The 23,872-nt window shown below is 41.6% G+C and overlaps 1 protein-coding gene across 3 annotated transcripts in view; it reads right to left on the minus strand.

Moving 5' to 3' along the window:
• galnt18b (UDP-N-acetyl-alpha-D-galactosamine:polypeptide N-acetylgalactosaminyltransferase 18b) overlaps positions 1-23,872 on the minus strand; it is a 245,709-nt gene that overhangs the window by 129,169 nt on the left and 92,668 nt on the right. For all 3 annotated transcript variants that reach the window (XR_011963748.1, XR_011963749.1, XM_072592470.1), the window contains exons 2-3: positions 14,563-14,758; positions 6,546-6,712 (exon numbers count right to left, since the gene is read on the minus strand). Coding sequence is in view for 1 of the 3 variants with exons in the window: in XM_072592470.1 (XP_072448571.1) it covers positions 6,546-6,712; positions 14,563-14,758 (363 nt within the window). In the remaining 2 variants the exon portion in view is untranslated. The remainder of the gene's footprint in view (positions 1-6,545; positions 6,713-14,562; positions 14,759-23,872) is intronic.

The following is a 23,872-nucleotide window of genomic DNA, read 5'->3' on the forward strand; positions in this document are numbered from 1 at the left end:
ATTACACATTCCTGTTGATCAGAACCCCCCCACCCTCAAGATAACAACACACAGTTATACAGCACCTTTGATGTAAACAATAAAGGGCCAAATTATTCAACAACATTTGATACCAAGCTACATAGGGAGATGTGAGGGCAGGTAGCCAAAAGCTTAGTCAAAGAGGTAGGTTTTAAGGAACATAATAAAGAAGAATAAATGGAGATATTTAGGGAGAGAATTCACAGTTTAGGACCTAAATGTACATATAATATACACTTGGGTCCTTAAAACCTTAACTAGTAGATACATTAAGACTACATCCATATACTGGAATGTATTTCCAATGCAAAATTAAAAGAAAATAGTGTAAGTGAGAAGGGAAGGTAAAAAGGAAGGGATGGAGAATAAATGGGAGACAGGATTATTGAAACTAAGCATAAAATAAACAATTAGCTCAGCACATTCAATGGCTTCAATGGTGTGGAATGGTTAAGTGATGAAATGAAAGGAAGCCCTGTTAATCAATGAGATCACATTTTCCTGGCACACAGCATGACCCATGAACCATCTATAAATAACACAAAATGAGTGCTCAAACTGATCAAGTTCAACTCTATGCTGTTTGCATCAGGAAAGCATATTGATTATCCAAAAGACAGAGACAGCTAACTGAAGGGCATCTATCTGACCTGTCACTGATACTAAATGGTTGTGTGTATTAGAATAAGAACAGTGGGCAAATCAGTTCCTTGAACAGTAACTTGTATCAATCCTGCACCTCAGTTAACTACTAAAACATTGACAGTCATTTCAAGGTACCAAGTTAAAACTCTAACTCCTTTTTGAGATAATGTCAGATCATACATTCCTTTCTGATTACATTTTCCAACTTTAGGTTGACAAAGACAGATTCTAAAAGCACTAAATGAGTCAATCTATCTCACTGGCCTTTGTTCAGTTACGTCACCTGCCAATATGCCAGCCCTACGCCATAAGTTTTCAATTTCCACAGTGACACGGGATGTGGCACTAGATCAAATGCCTTCTGATAATTTAAATACAGTACATCCACCAGTCCCTCTTTATCCACAGAACGTGTTAACTCTTCAAGAAATCCAATAGATTTCCAAACGCAATTTCCCTTTCACGAAACCACATTGACTCTGCCTGATTGCCTTAAACTTATCTAAGCGCCAGGCATTCACTTTTTTCTGAATAGTTTCTGCTGGCATTTTCCAATGATAAATGTTAAGCTAACTGGCCTGTACTTTCCTGCTTTCTATCTCCATCTCTTTTTGAATAAAGTGGTTGAATTTGTTACCTTTTTTGTTCCCTACTTTCATCTCATTGCAGGAAACCTGACATTAGATTAGACTCCCTACAGTGTGGAAACAGGCACTCCGAAGAGTAACCCACCCAGACCCATTTCCCTTCGACTAATGCACCTAACACTACAGGCAATTTAGCATGGCCCGCACATCTTTGCACTGTGGGAGGAAACCGGAGCACCCAGAGGAAACCTGCGCAGACACGGGGAGAATGAGCAAACTCCACACAGTCACCCGAGGATGGAATTGAATTTGGGACCCTGGTGCTGTGAGGCAGCAGTGCTAACCACTGAGCCACCGTGCCGTGACATATTGCACGTCCTGCACAATATAATGTAATCACTAACTGCCCCACCACGACTGGTAGCAGCATATAATTTTGGCCCAAGCCATCCAGATCAAAGTAAAATGGCTACTGTAATATCCTGATGCCCTTAGAAACTGCCCAGAAAGTATACTTTCTACTCCAGAAAGTATTCATAAGTGGGGTCGAGTGGAATGGTCAGGAAAATGAGTAGAATGTATGAGCCACACTTCTCTCTTTCCTAGAGTAAGCCTGGCCTCAGGGCTGTCTCTGCTCTTGAGAAACAAAATCTTTCATTCTACTGACTGGCAATATGACTGCACGGAACATGTCACTCTGTGAACTGAAAGTGGTTCTGAAATCTTCCACAGACAGACACAAAGCTGCCGGAGGAATGAAAGCTGCTCCAAGTTTCATGTGCTGGATGCCAATTAAAAATAACAACAAAAGCAGATTTCGATCACTGCAAGATCCTCACTGCGTGTTTTTCTGCATCAAATCACCTCTTGGTGGCTCACGATGTTGTCACGTTGGAGTGATTTTTAAAACACCTTGCTCTGCCTGTACGCTACAGGATGTGAAGATTTTATTTCACATACACCAGAATAGACATAGAGCCATTACTGGGAAATATTGAGTCATCAGAACAGGAATAGAACATTCTCTCCAATGATTCACCATTTGTTAGTTGTGGCTTTTGAAATAATTCCACAGTGGCTGGTATCCCAACATTAAGTCAACCATTTCTTTTACACACAGAGAGTGCTTGACACTCATCCAGCTCCCTCAGAAGCAGCTCTCAGAGTGAACAAGATGTCTGACACTCCTGTTCTAATCTGGCAGCCAGATTAACAGCCCCATTCAGGAACTCATATTTTATCATGTCCACCTGGTTGACCTCGTTATAATCACTACAGCACTCGCTTTAATATATTCAGCTGAGTTTCCCTCTTTTCTTCTGTATTCACGAAAGGATAAGTTCCTGTCTACATTTGAAATACTCGATTGATCCTGTGCTGTGATTTAGAATGATTTATCATAATCCTTAATTGTTACTAGGTCAAAAACTTGGCATCCTTGCGTACCTGGGTGTACCTGCAGAATATGAATACTTCAAGGGTAATTCAACTGGGTAATAAATGTTAGCCTTGCCATCAGAACCATATTCCTTGAATGAATTATTTAGTCATCGAGTCATAGAGATATATAGCTCAGAAACAGACCCTTCGGTCCAAGTCGTCCATGCCAACTAGATATCCTAAATTAAGTTGTTCCAATTTGCCAGCACTTGGCCCATATCCCGCCAAACCCTTCCTATTCATATACCCTTCCAGATGCCTTTTAAAGTTTGCAATTGTACCAGCCTCCACCACTTCTTGTGGCAGCTCATTCCATACGTGCACCACCCTCTATGTGAAAAAGTTGCCTCTTTTAAATCTTTTCCACCCTCACCCTAAACCTATGTCCTCTAGTGGACTCCCCCACCCCAGGGAAAAGAACTTGTCTTTTTAACCTATCCATGCCCCTCATCATTTTATAAACCTCTATAAAGGTCACCCCAAAGCTCCAGGGAAAACAGCCTCAGCGTATTCAGCTTCTCCCTATAGCTCAAACCTTCCAAACTTGGCAACACCGTTGTCAATCGTTTCTGAATCTTTCAAATTTCACAACCAATAAAAGAAATTACAATCCAAAAAAAAATTCATGTAACACTTTGTTAATGAGATTTTTCACTCTTGCTTTGATCCAGAATTAGGAAAGAAAGAGGCCATTCAGCCAATAGGCTCTATACTAGCTTTCCAGTAAACTAATGGCATAATGTTCCTCATTTCCTCATAATCTTATATTATTTTGCATCAAATTTTATCCAACTTTCCCCTAAAAAGTAGTGGTCTCTCAACTACTCTGCAGTAAGGCATTCTGTCCAACCTAATCACTCTTTTCACCGTCTCAGTGACCATCTTAAATTGCTTTTATTTATTATTACCTTCTTAAATTGATGGGACATCACAAACAGTAACTGTACAGCAGTTGTATTAACAATAGTCCTTTGTAATATTTAGAATCCATAATTGCAGCTCAAGGTTTCTAAGTGTTTGCTTCCTGATACATGGTTTGCGGTGATTAGGGTTGACATGGTGGATTGGTCCAGGGCAAGACCATTATGCAAGCTGTAACTGGTATTCACATCCAAAATATATTGTTCGATGATGACCATTGGAGTATATCAGCCACAACAATCAAATAATCTCTCATAAATTGGAGGTGTAGTGGACAGTGAAGAGGGTTACCTCAGATTACAACAGGATCTTGACCAGATGGGCCAATGGGCTGAGAAGTGGCAGATGAAGTTTAATTCAGGTAAATGCGAGGTGCTGCATTTTGGGAAAGCAAATCTTAGCAGGACTTATACACTTAATGGTAAGGTCCTAGGGAGTGTTGCTGAACAAAGAGACCTTGGAGTGCAGGTTCATAGCTCCTTGAAAATGGAGTTGCAGGTAGATAGGATAGTGAAGGCGGTGTTTGGTATGCTTTCCTTTATTGGTCAGAGTATTGAGTACAGGAGTTAGGAGGTCATGTTGTGGCTGTACAGGACATTGGTAAGGTCAATTGGAATATTGCATGCATTTCTGGTCTCCTTCCTATTGGAAAGATGTTGTGAAACTTGAAAGGCTTCAGAAAAGATTTACAAGAATGTTGCCAGGGTTGGAGGATTTGAGCTGCAAGGAGAGGCTGAACAGGCTGGGGCTGTTTTCCCTGGAGTGTCAGAGGCTGAGGGGTGACCTTATAGAGATTTACAAAATTATGAGGGGCATGGATAGGGTAAATAGGCAAAGTCTTTTCCCTGGGGTCAGGGAGTCCAGAACTAGAGGACATAGGTTTAGGGTGAGAGGGGAAAGATATAACAGAGACCTAATGGGCAACTCTTTCACACAGAGAGTGGTACGGATATCGAATGAGCTGCCAGAGGAAGTGGTGGAGGCTGGTACAATTGCAACATTTAAGAGGCATTTGGATGGGTATATGAATAGGAAGGGTTTGGAGGGATATGGGCCGGGTGCTGGCAGGTGGGACTATATTGGGTTGGGATATCTAGTCGGCATGGACGGATTGGACAAAGGGTCTGTTTCCATGCTGTACATCTCTATGACTCTATATGCTCTGCTCTTTACCTCTTCATTTGCCTACACACAGCAGAATTTCTAGCACCTGAGCCATTCTTGTAGCTACAATATTTAGATGGCAGGTCCAAGCCAGAAACTGAACCAGAACAGCTAATCATGTCACAGACTTGGAATTCATAGAATCGTAGTCATTGAGTCATTCAACATGGAAACAGACTCTTCAGTCCAACCAGCCCATGTCGACCATAATCCCAAACTGAACTAGTACCGCCTGTCTGCACTTGGCTCATATCGCTCCAAACATTTCTTATTCATGTACTTATTTAAATGTTATTTAAATGTCGTAACTGTACTGGCTCTGGAAGTTCATTCTGCACACGGACCACTCTCTGTGTAAAAATATTGCCCGTCATGTTTTTAAAAGCTTTCTCTTCTCACCTTAAAAATATAATCCCTAGTCTTGAAGTCCTCCTCCCTGGGGAAAAGAAACCTGTCATTCACCTTATCTATACCCCTCATGATTTTATAAACCTCTATAAGGTCACCCCTAAACCTCCTATGCTCCTGTGAAAAAAGTCCCAGCATATCCATCCTCTCCTTATAACTCAAACCCTCCATTCCTGGCAACATTGTGGTAAATCTTTTCTGAACTCTTAACAATATCCTTCCTATCCTTAATAATAATAGCTTTATAATATACTTCCTATAACTGGAATTGGACACCAATGTCCTGTCCAATGTCAATATGACATCCCAACTCCTATTCTCAAGGAAGTAACTCTCTCCCTACTCCCCAAAGCTTGTCAACCATCTACAAGGCTTGTCAGGAGTGTGATGGAATACTCTCTATTCACCTGGATGAGTACAGCTCTACAAATACTCAAGAAGCTTGACATTATCTATGACAAAGCTTGATTGTCACCTCATCCACAACATTTGACATTCATTGTCTTCTACTCCAACACACAGTGTCAGCATTGTCCACCATCTACAAGAGATACTGCAACAACTCACCAAGGTTCCTTTGATAGCACCTTCCAAACCTCCAACTCCTATCACTCAGAAAGACAGGCAGTAAATGCATGGGAGCACCACTACCTTCAGGTATCCCTCTAAAGCTTTATACCATCCTGACTTGGAATAATATTGCTGACTGTTTATTGCTGCTCAGTCAAGACACTGGAATTTCCTCCCTGAATTCACGCTGATTTCCTGCAGCCCAAGGACTGATGCAGTTCAAGAAGGCAACACCTTGCATCTTCTCAAATGCAACTAGTGTTAGGCAATTAAATAATTACCATATTCCATGAGTGAATTAAAGAACACATCCATGCATGCTTACTTGCATATGTGGGGAAATCATGCACATTCTGTAACACATAAACTCAAGCAAACACAAAACATGATCACTAACCACACAATCAAACACAGTCACAGACATGAACATAATGTACATGTACATCAGCTTGCACAATACACACACATACATACTCCCATACTATATAGGATTTAATGTTCCTGGCCTTATAATGCTGTGTTGTAACTGTGTGTTTATCTACTAATTGAAGGAGATCTACTAATATTTATAGAAAAGAACAATAATCACTATTGTAAATTACTTGGAGAAACTTTAAATAAATCGAATATACTTGCAGATGGGTTTATTGAGATGGGGGAATAGTTAGAAGGAAAGGTTGAGAACTCTGCAAAGAATTAATTGGGCCTAATTGACACTTGCTGTTCAAAAAAAATGCTTCTTATAAGTCTATGCTACATCCCAGCCACAAACAATTGCCATCTACTTACCATTGTTACTGTGGTCATCGACTAGCACAATCTCCTTGAGGAGGTGAACTGGGGTTTTGGATATCACTGAATGCATGGAGCGTAGAACAACAGAAGGAGCTTCATTAACAAAGATAAAAACCACACTGATTTGAGGGAGGTTTGCTGGGTAGGTGAGGTTACTGCATCTAGAACAACACAATCAGAAAGAGAAACTAGTTATATGGAATAACATTTAAATGTTTCTCTCTTTTTCACTCTAAACTCATGTTTCATTTTGAAATTACAAACTATAATGGAGTGTGAATGGAATTTAGTTCTTCTCAACACTGAAGATGTGAGCTTGATTCAGAATCACATGTAGAGGATTCTCACATTACTTCATTCCAAAGTTCAGAAGAAGCTATTCCAATTTAATATTAGCATTCTAAAGTGTTTGTGAGAAAAGAGAGAGACTGTGTAAACAATTTTTCATTATCGATGGCAAGACAAGTAGAAAAAGCTTGGTTTTGTAAGTCGAGACAATGAATATGCAAGTAGGAAATTTAAACCTTAATAAAAAGACTGGTTAGCTCAGATAAAATATTGCATACAATTCTGGCAGCCACACTTTAGGAAGAAGGTCAATGGATATGAGAGGGTGCAGAAGAGGTTTACTAGAATGGTGATGGGATGAAGGACTTCATTTGTGGGGAAAGCTGGAAAACAGCAAGGTTAAGGGTAAATTTGTCCTTTAGAGAAGGAAACCCTCACCCTTACCCAGTCTGGGCACATAGGTGACTCCAGTCACATGTCAATGCTAACTCTTCACTACTTTCTAAAATGAATCAGCAGTGTCTCAGTTGTAACAAACCTCATCAGGTAGAAGACTCATTGCGAACTTCTCAGGGCAACCGTGATGTTCTAAGATATCAATGATGCTCACATCCCAAAAATGAAGGTAAAAGTAAATTTACACATCATCAAAATCACCAGGCTACATTTGTCGGACCATTTCAGCACACATGCTCTATCAGAATTGAAGGGAATGGAAGAACCATTGCTAACGTTGCTGCAGAAAACCCAAGTGCCATCAAACAGCTATTTGAGATACAGTGCCTCAAACACAATTGGCCCAGAATGGAAGTTAGCATGGACGTACTGACAGAGAAAAGTCTCAGCTTAAGGGGAAAATGTGGGTCTTTTCTGCCCAAATGACACCTTAGAAATTGGCACAGACAGATGGTGCATTAGAAGGGGTAAAGAGCAGAGATTTCATTATTTCAATATGATACCTGTGAAGTGAATGAACCCAAAGCTTCTGTGGTCCAGGGAGCTTGACAATAAAATGTCACATCACTTGACATATAAAGTCATTAGCCTGCATTGGCCTTCAGAATGGGATTGGCATCTCCACCACTGCAAGCACATTCCTTAGCCTGGCTGATTTTCAAACTCAAGAATCTATCCAGACTTACTGGAGAAGGTGGAGGGGGGAGTGATTGGATGGGCAAAATGAGGAAAACATTTCAAAATGGGTTGAGGAAAACATGGTGTGAAGACCAGATAGGAGGCCTGACTGCATGAAATTGCTGCGGTCTACAGGTACCTCTCTAGCAATGGAACAGATCTCTATATGAGGAGAGTCCCCAAGTGCCCACTTAGTGTGATTTCTTCTGTCACATGGCTCTTCCATCTCCATTGATCCAGATAACCACATGCAGAATTAATAAATGTAACAATAACAGTGAAAAAATTCCTCTGAAAGGGTTAATCAAATAGGCAATTAAAGAATCGATAACAGAGGCTTCAAATGCTTCATTCCTCTTAATCCTGTGCAAGTGATCACTTAAACATTGACAAAAGAAATGACATAAGGAATCATTTACTATAACTGCTTAAAGATGTCAATCAAGCAAATCCAACAGTTCTCTCCAGCTGTCAAAACAAACTCAAAATCAGGTAATTCTTTCATGAGTCTGGGCTCTTTGCCAAGCTACACTATCCATTCCCCACAGTGATTCATGTGCCAGAATCAGTTGACCAAATTAAACACATTCCTCTGGTTATTCATAACCAATAGAATTCAAACTGTACTCAACCAGCATGCATTTGCAAAACACCAAACAAAATGTCTACAATTCAATGTGTTTCTGCAATCGGGCCACACTTAGTAAACAATACCAAGTGCTCTAAAAGCTTCACTAACAACCATTTTGAACAACAATAATTCATAGGCAAGGACCTATTTTCTGAAAATAAAAGGAATTTGTTCAAGCCTAGTGCCTTTCTGAATTATCCCGAAGCATGGCGAACTTAAAAGTGCCTCATTGCTTTTTCCATGGCAATGCCTTAGTTAATCTGTTAACACATCAGGACCTGTGGCATAAATCACTATGGTTGTTTGAAATTTGACATCCTTCTGTTTGTCCTGAGAGTGTAAGATGAAGCATTTCAGCAAGATGTGCCTCATTTCAGCAATATTGTGTCAGCAAACACAGACTAATAGTAAGGGCGTGGAATGCCCTGCCTGCAACAGTAGTAGACTTGCCAACTTTAAGGACATTTAAATGGTTATTGGATAAACATATGGATAATATTGGAATAGTGTAGATTTGATGGGCTTCAGATTGGTTTCACAAGTTGGTGCTAGATGGAGGACAGAGGGGCCTGAACTGTGCTGTAATGTTCTAGTAGGTTGAATGATGAATTGAAAGAACCTTGGCACACCTTGCATTGAACAGGTTAACATGCAGAATATGGTGCTTATTATTGCATACAGGGTACATCCTGAAGGTTTCTTTCTTGTTGAAAATGTTGCTTGTATTCCTAAACCATAGGCATGGGAATCCCACTGATAACTCCATAGCATTCAGGACATTCAGCCCATCTGTTTAAATATATTGTCAATGCCCATTGACTTACAGGCTCATGCCAAATGAGATGAACTTGCATCAGTAACTTGCTCAATCCCACAACACCAAGCTTGCATTTCTATAGTATCCCTAATGTAAAAAAGTGTCCAAAGTGCTTTACCTGGTAACTATTCTTAGCTTATGACAGTGCTACATTAATAGCTTACTTCTATCTTCTCAAGGGAAATTAGGGATGGGCAATAAATACTGGTCTAGTCAGTGACTCCCAGCTCCAGTGAATTAATATTCAAAAAGTTTTATGAAGAACCAGCGTCTATTTGGAACAAAATGGCCCAGGCTGGTGTTAGCAGGTGGCTTTGTGGCCTATTCAGGACAACAGGTTAAGATAGTGGAGCTTCCCAGTTCCAAAATGAATAAAAAACTGCTTCTTTTTTAATTACCCAGTTTGTGATGACCGTGTAGAGTTAAACCCAATTCTTAATTGAGAACAGGCAGCCTGAAGACTGGCTACTCGTAATCTTTGGCAATATTCCTCTTTATATGAGCCATCCAAGGAAATAAGCACACAACCAGGAGAATTTGTTCTTTTATAGTTTGAATCAATATGCTCCATTGATAAGTGCACTGATTAGCTGCAGAGCTGCAGCAATGACTATTGGCAGTGTGTCACTGTTAGTTTTGTAAAACTGTTAAATGCTGGCTTTGGATGAGGTACTGAGTTGAAATCTTAGCCCTTCCTGGAACAGAGCTGTTTTGATTTTCAAGCACACAGATTGTTTCTTTCATTTACAGAAATGCTTGGAGAAAGAGGCTAGTATCAAAGCATTTTGTTGCTTTAATTAAAAAGGGTTTTGTTGCCAATTTCTTGTTTGCTTCAGCCCAAAGCTTCTGTTTGGATGGTAGTTTTGAGATCAATTGACTATCAGGATGAAAGGAATGGTTCCAGAAATACATAAATTAGGAAGACTTGGGTTTCTATAGCGCCTTTCATGAGTTCAAGACATCACCAAGTGTTTTACAGCCAGTGAAATATTTTTAAAGTATAGTCATTGTTGTCATGTAAAAAACTGTACACAGCAAGATCACAGCAAGGAGGGAATAGCCATGTGATCTGTTTTGAGTGCTGTTGGCCGAGGGATAAGTATGAACCAGGATACCAGGAAGAATTCTCCTCCCTACTTTGAATTTATGGCCCTGGGATATTTTATACCCAACTATCTTCAACAATTCAGCTCAGAGATAGCCATCTGTGAAAAGTGCAGCATTCAATCAGTACTACAGTGGGCCCGACAGGACAAGTTCACTGTTCAAGCCTTTGGAACGGGACATGAACCCACATCCTTCTGATTCAGATAGTGCTTTCCAGTGAGGTGCAATTCACATGGGAATTGCTTGAATTTGGACAGGCACTGAGCTTGGCTTTACACCCAGGATGTGAGGCCAGAGGAGATGTGGTGATGGTAGGCGAGGAGGGAGACACTATAAAATAAGAATTAGTCTGAACTCAAAATAGAGTAGTGGGGGCCAAAAGTGAGACCAGAGAGTCGGACTCCAGCAGTGATTCATCACTCTGTATCTTAACTCATCTCCACATCAATTTGCAATTTTGGTAGCACACTTTTTATTTGGAAAGTAACATGTTATTAAAAGGTGTTTTGTTGCTCATGTAGGACTATATCAGCTGCTGAAACTCCAATCTATGCCTTTGTAACATTCAGACTCAAATCACTTCTGGCTCCCTTCCCAACTTGCCTCCCTGCAGAAATATGATCTCATTTAAAGCTCTGCTGCCCATGCTCTAAGTCACACCAAGTGTCTTCACTTCTGCACCAGCTATACATTGAGTCCTTCAACTTTAAATTCTCATCCTGCTTTTGCAGGGTAGACTCAGTGGGCTGCAAGGCCTAAATCTGCTCCTATATCCTTATGGTCTTGCGTTAAGGCAGAAAAGAATCAAATTTACAAAGAAATACAAAAATGCTCAGAACGGCATCGATATTCACCTATCCTCTGGCTCAGCTCACTCTGCTATGTCACCTGACTTTGCTCATTGCATTCTGGGCCATCAGGTCATGCTGTGAGCTCCTGCTTGACGTAGAAGAGAAAGAGAGAGACCCAAAATGAACTGGCACCAAAAGGTCTCCAGCTGGATGACAGACACAAGAACATGGGGTGCTTTTTTGCCATTCGTGTACCTGGATTCAGGAGCTATGAAATCTAAGAAAGTCTTGTGTTGGTTTCATTAGTTTTCAGAAAGTTTGGGAAACCTATACCAATGTGTCAATATCGCTGTGATATCACTGTAATGGAAATCCTGAACTTGTCCTTCCTAAGGGGATCTATATGGACTTCAGTAAGGCGTTCAACAAGGTTCCCCATTGGAGACTGGTTGGTAAGGTTAGATCTCATGGGATGCAGGGAAAACTCACCATTTGGATATAGAACTGGCTCAAAGGTAGAAGACAGAGGGTGATGGTGGAGGGTTGCTTTTCAGACCACAGGCCTGTGACCAAAGGCGTGCCAAAAGGATCGGTGCTGGGTCCATTACTTTTCATCGTTTATAGAATTGATTTGGATGTGAGCTTAAGAGGTTTGGTTAGTAAGTTTACAGATGACGCCAAAATTGGAGGTGTAGTGGACAGCTAAGAAGGTTACCTCAGATTACAACGGGATCTTGATCAGATGGGCCAATGGGCTGAGGAGTGGCAGATGGAGTTTAATTTAGATAAGTGTGAAGTGGTGCATTTTGGGAAAGTAAATCTTAGCAGGACTTATACATTTAATGGGAAGGTCCTAGGGAGTGTTGCTGAACAAAGAGACCTTGGAGTGCAGGTTCATAGTTCCTTGAAAGCAGAGTTGCAGGTAGATGGGATAGTGTAGAAGGCATTTGGTGTGCTTTCCTTTTTTGGTCAGAGCATCGAGTATAGCAGTTGAGAGGTCATGTTGCGGCTGTACAGAACATTGGTTAGGCAACGTTTGAAATATTGCATGCAATTCTGGTCTCCTTCCTATCAGCAGGATGTTATGAAACTTGAAAGGGTTCAGAAAAGATTTTCAAGGATATTGCCGGGGTTGGAGGATTTGAGCTATAGGGAGAGGCTAAACAGGCTAGGGCAGTTTTCCCTGGAGTGTCGGAGGCTGAGGGAGGACTTTATCGAGGGTTATAAAATCATGAGGGCCCCGGATAGGATAAATAGACAAGGTTCTTTTCCTTGGGGTGGGGGTGTCCAGAACTAGAGGGCATAGATTTAGGGTGAGAGGGGAAAGATATAAAAGAGACACAAGGGGCAACTTTTTCACTCAGGATGGTACGTGTATGGAATAAGCTGCTCGAGGAAGTGGTGGAGGCAAGTACAATTGCAACATTTAAAAGGCATCTGGATGGGTATATAAATAGGAAGGGTTTGGAGGGATATGGGCCAGGTGCTGGCAGGTGGGACTGATTGGTTTGGGATATCTGGTCGGCATGGACGGGTTGGACCGAAGGGAACATTTCCGTGCTGTACATCTCGATGACTCTATGGCTAAGCTATCAATTTGCTCTTGCTCATTTTGCTATCACCCAAATCAAACTTAGCATCTCCTGTTAGAGATAATACAATTACTGTTTTTAAGGGTTCAAAAGAACTAGTGATAACATGGAGCATGACTAAGTGTTTTACCTTTTCCAGAATAGTGTTATGGACCAGATTAAACCTCCTCAAAATATATTAAGAAGACAATCTAGATTCTTCAGTTTCATGTTTTAAAGGCAAATACCAGGCATTGCATTCTGAATGCAATTTGATTAGTCAAACTATCAGATTTGAATAGAACACACTTGATTCATACACTATAGTTAAAATACTAAAAACAAAAATTGGGATAACTTAACCCTTTTGAAAAAGTTCACAAAATAACAGATTATTTGACTACTAAACATAGTAGATAAACATAATAAATATTGTAACATCCCATAAACAGCCTCTTGAAAAAGGCAAGTCCAGTAAAATAGATTGTCTCACAGGCAATCCTCCGGTCCAGGATGAAAACATCAAGAGTAAACTCTGTGTGTGAGAGAGAGAGAGAGAGAGAGAAAGGGAGAGAGAGAGAAGCAGGGAGATGTGTACTGCAGCTTCCAAATGCTGCTTTCAGACCCCACAACTGCAACTACTGAAAAACCAAAATTAAAAATCCTGGTTCTGTGGGAGCATGCCCCACCCATTCAGGCTGCTTCTATTATTCCCACTTTAAAAAAAATCGGTTTACTTTACAATTGACAACTTGGGACCTCTGTCTTAAAATGTCTCTTCAAAGAAAGGGACAAAGTACACCTCTTAAAGCCATAGTATGGCCACAACAGTAAAACCAGAGGACAGAGCCTGTTTGAAGTGAATAAAATCAAATATACTCTGTGAAAAAAAATACTTCAATGATTGAGGTGTCATTCTATAGTACTGACTCATGAGGAAGATTGGAATTGTTCATTCGATGACATTCACAACAGATCTATTGCATTCAGGTAACACTGGCATGAGCAATTAGAAAAATGACAAATTTAACAAGCTGGGAAGGACCAGTTGATTTTGGACTTATGCTTTTCAAAGATTGCCATCATTGAGGTACTCCTTACCTCAGATCTAGCTCTATTATAGAGTCACTGATTGGGATTGTTTAGTGTGGGTAAAGAAATGAGATCGTGATCTATGTGATGGTGTACCAATGACAGGAGCAGTCATGTGATCAACTCTGAGAAGAGAACCCAAGGAACAGTCTGTGCCAAAGGTAGATCTACTACCTCACTGTATGGTATGTATCATAGTGTAACTAAAAGGAAATCTGCTAGAGTCAGAATAGTCATCCCTAGGTAGAGAAAACCTTCCTAATATATACCATACTGCAAATTACCCACAGGGACATCCAAATAAGATCCAAAAGTGGACCCAAACCAAGTAATGTGACCACCAGGATGGTAGAAGATGAACAAGATGGACCTTGAACAATATTGACAGCCAATGGTATTGTTTCAGTTGAGGAGAGTCTGGTCTTTTGCTGTGGGGGTTCTGCCAATATCACACAAGAGTTAAGGTAGATGGTCTATTTGGGTCACACCTCAAAAGACCCCAGGAAATTCAGGCTCACCTCTGTTTTAACTACATCCTGGAAAACCAAACAATTACACCAGTGTCTTACATATAACATACCCATCTGGTCGGAGGTCAGGGATGGACCTGTCCAATGGCAGTAGGTCACTGAGGTAGCTGTTGTAGCCGTAGTATTGGAACTTCTTCAAAGCAACCCTCCGATTTTCAGGAGAAAGGTCATGACCCCAGTGGGCGAAGAGTAAGGAATCAGTAAAGGTATCAGCAGGCACATTCTCCTCTAGCTTCTGCGGAACCTCTGGAAAGAAAGGGGGACAAAGAATTTACTTTGATATAATGCTTTTCACGTCCTTGAGACATCCCAAAGTATTTACAGCTTTGGAGTGTGGTCACTGATGCGAGTCTGATGGGTAAAATGAGGTTGTACATCCGGAATTATAATAGTGTAAAAAGATGCTTAAGCAGATGAACAAGTTATTTCACAACAGTGTGAGCATTGTGTATTCTGCGTTTATGGGTACTGTCACCAGCAGGCGGAGCATTGCAGTCCCTGAGTAATGAGAGAAATGCTCCTGAATGAAATGGCAAAATGACTGAGGCTGAAAATCATTGCAAGCAGGGAACAAGACCAGTCAGCAGCTATTTCTCACATTAAATTTTAAACTAGTTATAAAATCCATGAAAAACAGCAACAATTTGTAATCAATCCGCAAATTGTGCTTCTGGTGACTGATAAGGAGCATTATCTCTGCACAATTGCAGTGTGACGTTGTCTGACAATTAATCAGCCTTCTTTTCACTGAAAGCAGGGTCTCTCCTGCCAAAGAAATGTATAGACCATAAATTTTATTTGTATAGTTGCTGCTGTGTTTTCCTGGACCTGACAAATGTAATGTTGTGTTGGCATGATGTCACAGGTACAACTGTCCATGTGCAGATGGAGCACAGTGTCCGTTTTTGTGTTGGGAACATACACTCCATTATTCTTAGCACACTGGGGTAAAATAGCATTTCCACAGTGAAACTTCACCCAACCAGACAGGCAGCATGGGAATGTAAACACAAGGGTTTGAGAATTACAGACTTTGGACCCAAATTCCCAAATGTAGCGCTGATGGCTGCAGACCAGTTCAAATGAGAAGTATAAATATTTGTTGCATTGTTCTTTTGCAAATATCACATTTAAACCCTTCACTTCATCAACTTCTCTGAGATATATGAGTGTGGGGTCTGAGGGTTATTGAGGAAGCATCTAGCCAAAATGTTCCAGTCACATGGTGGGGGGGAGGGGGGGCGCTCTGGTTCAAAGGACAACCTGGCCTACTCCTGACCATCAATTTGATGTGTTTGATTAAAACATGTATTTTTCTAGCACCTTTTACAACCCTCCTTAAATCCCTCTGTGTCTCTACCTCCCTTTCCTCCTCTAAGATGATCCTTAGAAATTACTCCTTAATCACACTCGATATCTAATGTTCCTGTGAAGTGTCTTTGGCTGTCTATTATGCTGAGAGTAATATACCACAATATATCAGTTTTTTTCAGTCTAAGTACTATCACATCAAAGTCAGATGATCAAAGGGCAGCAACAGGAGAGGTTTCAGATTGGAACTGGGAGTTGAGCAAGAGAAATTGCATGAAAAGGAGATTGGAGTGAGTTAGGAGGTGGAGGGCAGCACTGTGGCTCAGTGATTAGCACTGCTGTCCCACAGCATCATGGACTCGGGTTCGATTCCACCCTCAGGCAACTGTCTGTGTGGAGTTTGCATGTTCTCTCCATGTCTGTTGGTTTTCCTCCAACCGTCCAAAGATACAAACATTGGGTGGATTGACCATGCTAAACTGAACATAGTGTGCAGAGATGTGAAAGTTAGGTGGATTAGTCATGAGAAATACAGCATTACACGGAATAAGATTGAGGTGGGAAGGGGAATGGGTCTGAGTGGGATGCTCTTTGGAGGGTGTTGAAGACTGGATGGGCCAAATGGCCTGCTTCTGCACTGTGGGCATTCTATGAGGATTCTGAGATTGGAGTGAGTTGGGGGATGATTGGAGTGAGTCTGGGGAGCTTCAAATGAGTTCGGGAAGTATGGGAGAGAATTGGGGGAATTTGGGAGTGAGTCGGCGGACTGTGGGAGTGAGAAAGCAGGAGTTTAGGAACTGTACTGTGGGTGTATTTGAAGAAAACGTGTCTTCTTTCCCTACTGTAATAACCAGTCATTGCTCAGCCCTAATCTATATCTTTCCCAAGTAAAACATGGCTTCTGAAAAGCAATAAATTCCAGTCTAGCCTTTCTGAAATTCCAGCCGAGATTCTCAGGAGTGGGAGCCTCACAGTGCAACCAAAATTCAAATTCTTAGGAACAAAGAGTCAGATGACTAATACTTTCTGATCCAAAGCCTCCCTCAGTCAAGGTGTCTGTTACCAACACATTTGCAATGCTTAAAAACTACCAGCTCCTCAGATGTTGGATAAGTTAACGACAGGATATTTCTGACACAAAGGAAGTCTGGGGTCAAGGTAATCCACAGCTGAAGGCAGTCTCTTTCAATTAATTGTATTCCTGTTCAATGGACACATTGTGTGACCAACCTGATGAAAAGTGAATGAATTTAACATGAGCCACATTCCCAACACCACACTCAAAGCAAATCCAAGGTCATTATTTTAAATGCTTGGGAAGATAGCATTTTTGTGCATGCATCTTGCAAAGCAGATGCAGTCATGTGCAAAAGAAAGTCAGACATAATCTTCAGAAAGATAAGGAATTAAATCACAAACTGCCTTTTGGATTGGTCTTCATCTTACACCCACTTAAGAGAATTCACAGAAAACTTAAAAAGTCTGGAAGGGACAGTGGCACAGATTAAACAGAAATTTTAAAAAAAGGCTAGCTGGGGTTTTATTGACAGTCTGACAGCTTCATGTCACATTTACTAAGATATGCTTTTAAGTTCCAGATTTTTAAAAAATGAAATCCAAATTTTAAAGTATCTACAGAGGGATTTGAACCCTCAGTGTTCTGGTTATTAGCACTGGGTTCTGAATGAACAAACTGTGAATGAATCACTTCAGCACTGTATCAGAAACTGGCCTCCACTTGAGTTTTTGTTCATGCACTGAAAATAGTTTGATTCAGTTAGGTGGTCCTCAAAGAAATAGCTCTTCAACTCATTCAAATATTCCACAACCTCACATGGCCTGTCTCTTCAAAAAAAAAAGAAATTGCATTGATGTAGCACCTTTCACAACCTCAGAAAGTCCCAAAACACATATCAAAAGCTTCTTGAAGAGTAGTGCAAGAAATATCAGCCAGTTTACACATTGCAATCTCATGCAAATAACAAATGGATAATGGTGACATTATAAATATTTTGATAATGTTGATTAAAACATAAATATTGCCCACAGGAGAAAATGTCCTACATTACTTAATGCTCATTTGAGAGGGCTGACAAATCTTGCGCTTAAGTTCCTTCCGGAAGACAGCTCCTCCAACTGTTTACTTCCTCAATACGGCCCTTCTGACAATGCACTGTCCCTCCAACAGTGCAGCAGTTCCTGATTGTCCCCCTCTGACAATGCAGCACCCCCTCAGTTCTCCCTCTTTGATGATGCAGCACTCCTTCAGTACTGTGCCTCTGACAGTGCAGTGCTGTCTCAGTACTTGCCAGTTGACAGTGCAGCACTCCCTCAGTACTCGCCCTCCGACAGTGCAGCACTTCCTCAATTCTCCCCCCTGACAATGCAGCACTTCCTCAGTACTGACCCTCTAACAGTGCAGGATTCCCTCAGTTCTCCCCCTCTGACAAGGCAGCGTTCCCTCAGTACTGTCCTCCAACAGTGCAGTGCTGTCACAGTACTCACCCTCTGACAGTGCAGCAGTCCCTCTCTACTGCCCCTCTGACAATGTAGCGCTCCCTCAGTACTGCCTCTCTGACAATGAAGACAGTACAGCATCGACAGTGCAGCATTCCCTGGTCTCCCATTCTGACAACACAATGCTCACTGATTACTACCCAATATAGCAGCCCCTCAGTATTGACCCTTCACCAGGGCAATGCTCCCTCAGTCCTTCCATCTAAGTGTCCAGTGCTCCCTCAATTCTTTCCCTCTGACAGAACAGTGCTCCATGCTACTGCATTGGAATGGCAACTAGGTTTTTATTTGGATATTCATATTTGCTGCTCTCATATTAAACTGCAATTTTTTTCCTTATGTGTATAGGAGAGTGTAAGCTCAGCAGCTGTATTTCTAGAATGAACACGCTCATGTTTGCATCAACAACCCTGCAAATGAGATTATGGATATCTCCACATAATTTAGGATCTAATTGGAAGTTGTACAAAAACATAAGGTAACATCTGTTTTCCTCTAAAGTCTGCATATAGATGGAACTAACATATTTCTGTTGCCAGCTGTTCATAAAAATGAGACATCACAAACACAGCTGTTCGGGTGATTGTAGTGTAATGGGAATGCTACTGGGTGTTGCTATGATCAAGTGGAGGAGGGATGAATCAGCTCGCTTCTTTTTAACCCCTTTGGTCAGCGACTTCAAAGATATTAAATTCTTTTTTGCATACAGCTAGGTTATATTCCAGGGAGTGTTGTTCCTGGATCAATGATTGGTGCAATGTTGGATAGGGTTGTTCTTTTTCTGTTGTTGGGTTGCTGGGGATATCTGGGTCTGATGATCACTGGGTGTTCTGTGCAGGTAATATGTTCACCTCTTCCTGGTCAGCTGCCTGCAGTTGAGGAACAGCTTGTGCAGTGGGACTTAATTGTCCTGTAATTATGTCAATGTATCCGTATGCTCATTTTCACTGTGTACGATCAAAATGACAAGTGCCGCTCTCAGGTGCCAAGTTACCACTTGGGCTGGTCTTTGTTGAGTTGCTTGAATGCTTGTTCCTTGACTAGGTCTCCAATGCTCTGACAAAGTGTTTGTCAAAATTAAAATACAATGTCAAAAGGAAATTCGGGTTGCTACTGTTTCATTTTAATTATTTACTGTTTAATTTTTTCCAGTCACACTATTTCCAGCTTCAGTAGCTTTTCACTGCTGGAAGAATAGTGTGCCTTCAGTAATTCTCCATTCAAGGATAGCCTTGTATATGTCATGCAATGCCAGTGCTGACATTCTGCAATGAAAATGATGAAGTTACTCTCCAGTGGGATACCTCCGATTATCGGACTTGGGTTTAATGCAGCAAGGCCATCCATGAGGGATTTGTCAGGTTTCCTTATGATCCCTTTAGTAATTTTTGCTGCCGCCTCAACCTTTCCATTTGACTGGGACTGTATGGGAATGATGTGCAGTGTTCAATGTCCCAATCTTTCAAGGTCCTAGGGAGTGTTGCTGAACAAAGAGACCTTCGAGCGCAGGTTCATAGCTCCTTGAAAGTGGGAGTCGCAGGGAGATAGGATAGTGAAGAAGGCGTTTGGTATGCTTTCATTTATTGGTCAGAGTATTGAGTACAGGAGTTGGGAGGTCATGTTGCAGCTGTACAGGACATTGGTTAGGCCACTTTTGGAATATTGTATACAGTTCTGGTCTCCCTCCGGTTGGAAGGATATTGTGAAACTTGAAAGGGTTCAGAAAAGATTTACAAGAATGCTGCCAGGGTTGGAGGATTTGAGCCATAGGGAGAGGTTGAATAGGCTGGGTCTGTTTTCCCTGGAGCATCGGAGGCTGAGGGGTGATCTTATAGAGGTTTATAAAATCATGAGGGACATGGATAGGATTAATAGACAAAGTCTTCTCCCTGGGGTGGGGGAGTCCAGAACTAGAGGGAATAGGTTTAGGGTGAGAGGGGAAAGATTTAAAAGGGAGCAAAGGGGCAACATTTTCATGCAGAGGGTGGTATGTGTATGGAATGAGCTGCCAGAGGAAATGGTGGAGGCTAGTACAATTGCAACATTTAAAAGGCATCTGGATGGGTGTATGAATAGGAAGGGTTTGGTGGGATAATGGCTGGGTGCTGACAGGTGGGACTAGATTGGGTTGGGACATCTAGTTGACATGGACGAGTTGGACCGAAGGGTCTGTTTCCGTGCTGTACATCTCTATGACTCTATGACTTTAAGTGACTGAATTCTTCACTCCTGAATTGAAGGCCATTGCTGCTCCTGACAATGTCAGGAATGCCATAAGACTGAACTGTGCTTTTAGGCATTTGACAATCCTAGCAGTAACCATTAAAGTCAATTGGTGTACTTCCCAAGTCAGAATAGTAGCCAACTGTGACAAGGTCATCAGTTCCTGAGAGTTTGAAGAGATTTAATACCAGCTTCATCCATTGGAGTTTCTTGGATGTCACATGCTATCACCAGCTCTCAAGCTTACTTGACTTGGTATTCACTGCAAACACTGTACTGGTTGATATGGTCCTTGATTCTGTTGCTCACGTTTGGTCAGTGGAGATCATCTTTTATTATCTTCCTGTTCATTGCTGGCTGCATGTATATACTTCAGCATCTCTCCTCTCAGCTACTCCTTCCTGATAATGACTCCATTTCCTTTGTACAATATGCCACCTTGTGCTGTCAAATCACCTTGATGTGACCAGTGTGCTCTTATAGAAACTGGTGTGTTCTTGATGGTCTCTGGCCACTGTTTTATCATTACTTTTTGCAACCCTTGGTGAACTGTATCTGCTTAGACAGCATGTTTGATATGAACTAGGTGCTTGTCTGTTAAATTGTCTGCTGGGTTGGGTTGGTGACTTCCACAACACGATGAGCTTTAGCTTCACCTTGAGTCTGGAAGGTTTCACACTCTGTTGTAGCATTCTCCACTTTTCTCACTGGGACAGCTGCTTTCAACATCATGTCTGCAATCTGTATCTGTTTTCTTCACTTGTATGTTACAACCAGATGATACCTCTGTAACTGGAATACCATTTTTTTGCAGACACTTTAGAGCAGATAGTAGTGGTTTGAGGTAAATGCTCTGAAGTGGCTTGTGGGTGGACTTAATTAACTACTTTGAAGACACAAAGTGACCTTGATGAAAATGTTCACAATGTAGGACAATGGCCAGGCCACTTTTTCTCGATCTGGACATAATGTCTTTCTGATTGTGTTAGTGCTCTGGCTGAATTAAGTCCAAGTCTGATAATCGCAGGTACCACACTGTAGAGTAACTTCATCATTTTCATTACAGAATATCAGCTCTGGTATTGCCTTCACTAGTTACTTGATTTCAGTAAATGCTGCTCCTTGTATTACATTAGATTTGATTCCCTACAGTGTGGAAACTGGCCCTTTGGCCCAACAAGTCCACACCGACCCTCTGAAGAGCAACCCACCCAGACCCATTCCCGTACACCTAACACTATGGACAATTTAGCATGGCCAAATCACCTAACCTGCACATCTTTGGACTGTGGGAGGAAACCGGAGCACCCGGAAGAAACCCACGCAGACACGGGGAGAATGTGCAAACTCCACACAGTCAGTTGCCCGAGGCAGAAATTGAACCCGGGTCCCTGGCGCTGTGAGGCAGCAGTGCTAACCACTGAGCCACCGTGCCACCCATTGAAAGAAAGTGAAAAAATATTGTGCCCCAATATCACTGGACTTCCTTGGCTGTCACTTGGTGTAATGGTTCACATTCCAATGATAAGTTGGGCAAGAATTTAGCAAAATAATTGCTGCATCTAACAAATCATTGTTCTGCTTTTATATCTGTTTACAGCTGCATCACTGATACAGCCCTCACCTTTCTGGGCAATGATGTTTTGCTGCCAGCACGTGGTCTATGTATTTGACTTCAGGCATCTTGAATTGTAATCTTTTCCTTGTCAGAGTTCAGCTTCTGCTGACAAGTTCTGTGGAGCAGTCACATTAGATTTTCATCATGGTCAGCAATGGCTTCTTCTATTGTGGCTCCATATGATAAATGAGCAGATCATCTGTTAAATCTTCCACACCAGGCAGATCATGTCTGCCTTATTTTGGAGCTGTGGATACACTGAATGGTATGTGTAACCATCTATATCTCCTGCAGAGTATCCAGAACAGTTACAAAGCTGCTGCTTCCACCTAGCTTAATTTGCAAGAAATCATCCGTAACAGTACGGCTGTGAAGATATTTGCCTTTGCAAGTTGCGGCAAAATTCCTTCAGTGGTTTATTGTGGTAGTTAGATCTCTTCAGGGATTTATTTGGATTTCTTTGGGATCAATGCATACTCTCTGTTTTCCAGGTTGGTTCACTTCTATTGTGCTGCCAATCCATTCAGTAGAATGTCACTTTCTTGATCATGGTCTTCCTTCTTTTCCAGCTCTTCTATCTTTTAGCTGGCCTTGAGAGCAGCTGGAACTTTTCTCAGCAGATGCTAAATTGGTCTTGAATTCTCATCTATTTCATGATCATATTTTCCTGGAGGCATCTTAACCCTGTAAACACATTTTTGTACTGATCTGGAATGTGTTCCAGGGCCAGTGGTTTAATGTGCCGTCACGTGTTACCAATGTTTGGCACATGAAGGGCCACCAATCAAGTTTTAGATTCACTCCGTCTAAGATGAGTGATGTTTGCCAGCCACCAAATAACATGGGACCCCAGGTCTTCATTCATCTTATTACAATGGTCTCAAAGAGTAATCTATCCTCTTGGCATGGGTATGCTGCCATCATATAGTTTTAACCTTACTTTCAAGCTTCATTTTTGGATTGTCACAAAGAGCCACTTAGAGTCATACTCATAGAGATGTACAGCATGGAAACAGACCTTTCGGTCCAACCCGTCCATGCCGACCAGATATCCCAACCCAATCTAGTTCCATCTGCCAGCACCAGGCCATTATCCCATCAAACCCTTCCTATTCATTTATCAATTCAAATGCCTCTTAAATGTTGCAATTGTACCAGCCTCCACCACTTCCTCTGGCAGCTCATTCTATACACATACCACCCTCTGCGTGAAAAAGTTGCCCCTTAGGTCTCTTTTATATCTTTCCCCTCTCATCCTAAACCTATGCCCTCTAGTTCTGGACTCCCAACCCCAGGGAAAAGACTTTGTCTATTTATCCTATCCATGCCCCTCATAATTTTGTAAACCTCTATAAGGTCACCCCTCAGCCTCCGACGCTCCACGGTAAACAGCCCCAGCCTGTTCAGCCTCTCCCTATAGCTTAAATCCTCCAAACCTGGCAACATCCTTGTAAATCTTTTCTGAAGCCTTTCAAGTTTCATAACATCTTTCCAATAGGAAGGAGACCAGAATTGCACGCAATATTCCAACAGTGGCCTAATCAACATCCTATACAGCCGCATCATGACCTCCCAACTCTGCACTCAATACTCTGACCAATAAAGGAAAGCATAACAAATGCCTTCTTCACTATCCTATCTACCTGCGACTCCACTTTCAAGGAGCTATGAACCTGCACTCCAAGGTCTCT

This window comes from Chiloscyllium punctatum, chromosome 22 (genome assembly GCF_047496795.1).
Source record: "Chiloscyllium punctatum isolate Juve2018m chromosome 22, sChiPun1.3, whole genome shotgun sequence".
Lineage (NCBI taxonomy): Eukaryota > Metazoa > Chordata > Chondrichthyes > Orectolobiformes > Hemiscylliidae > Chiloscyllium > Chiloscyllium punctatum.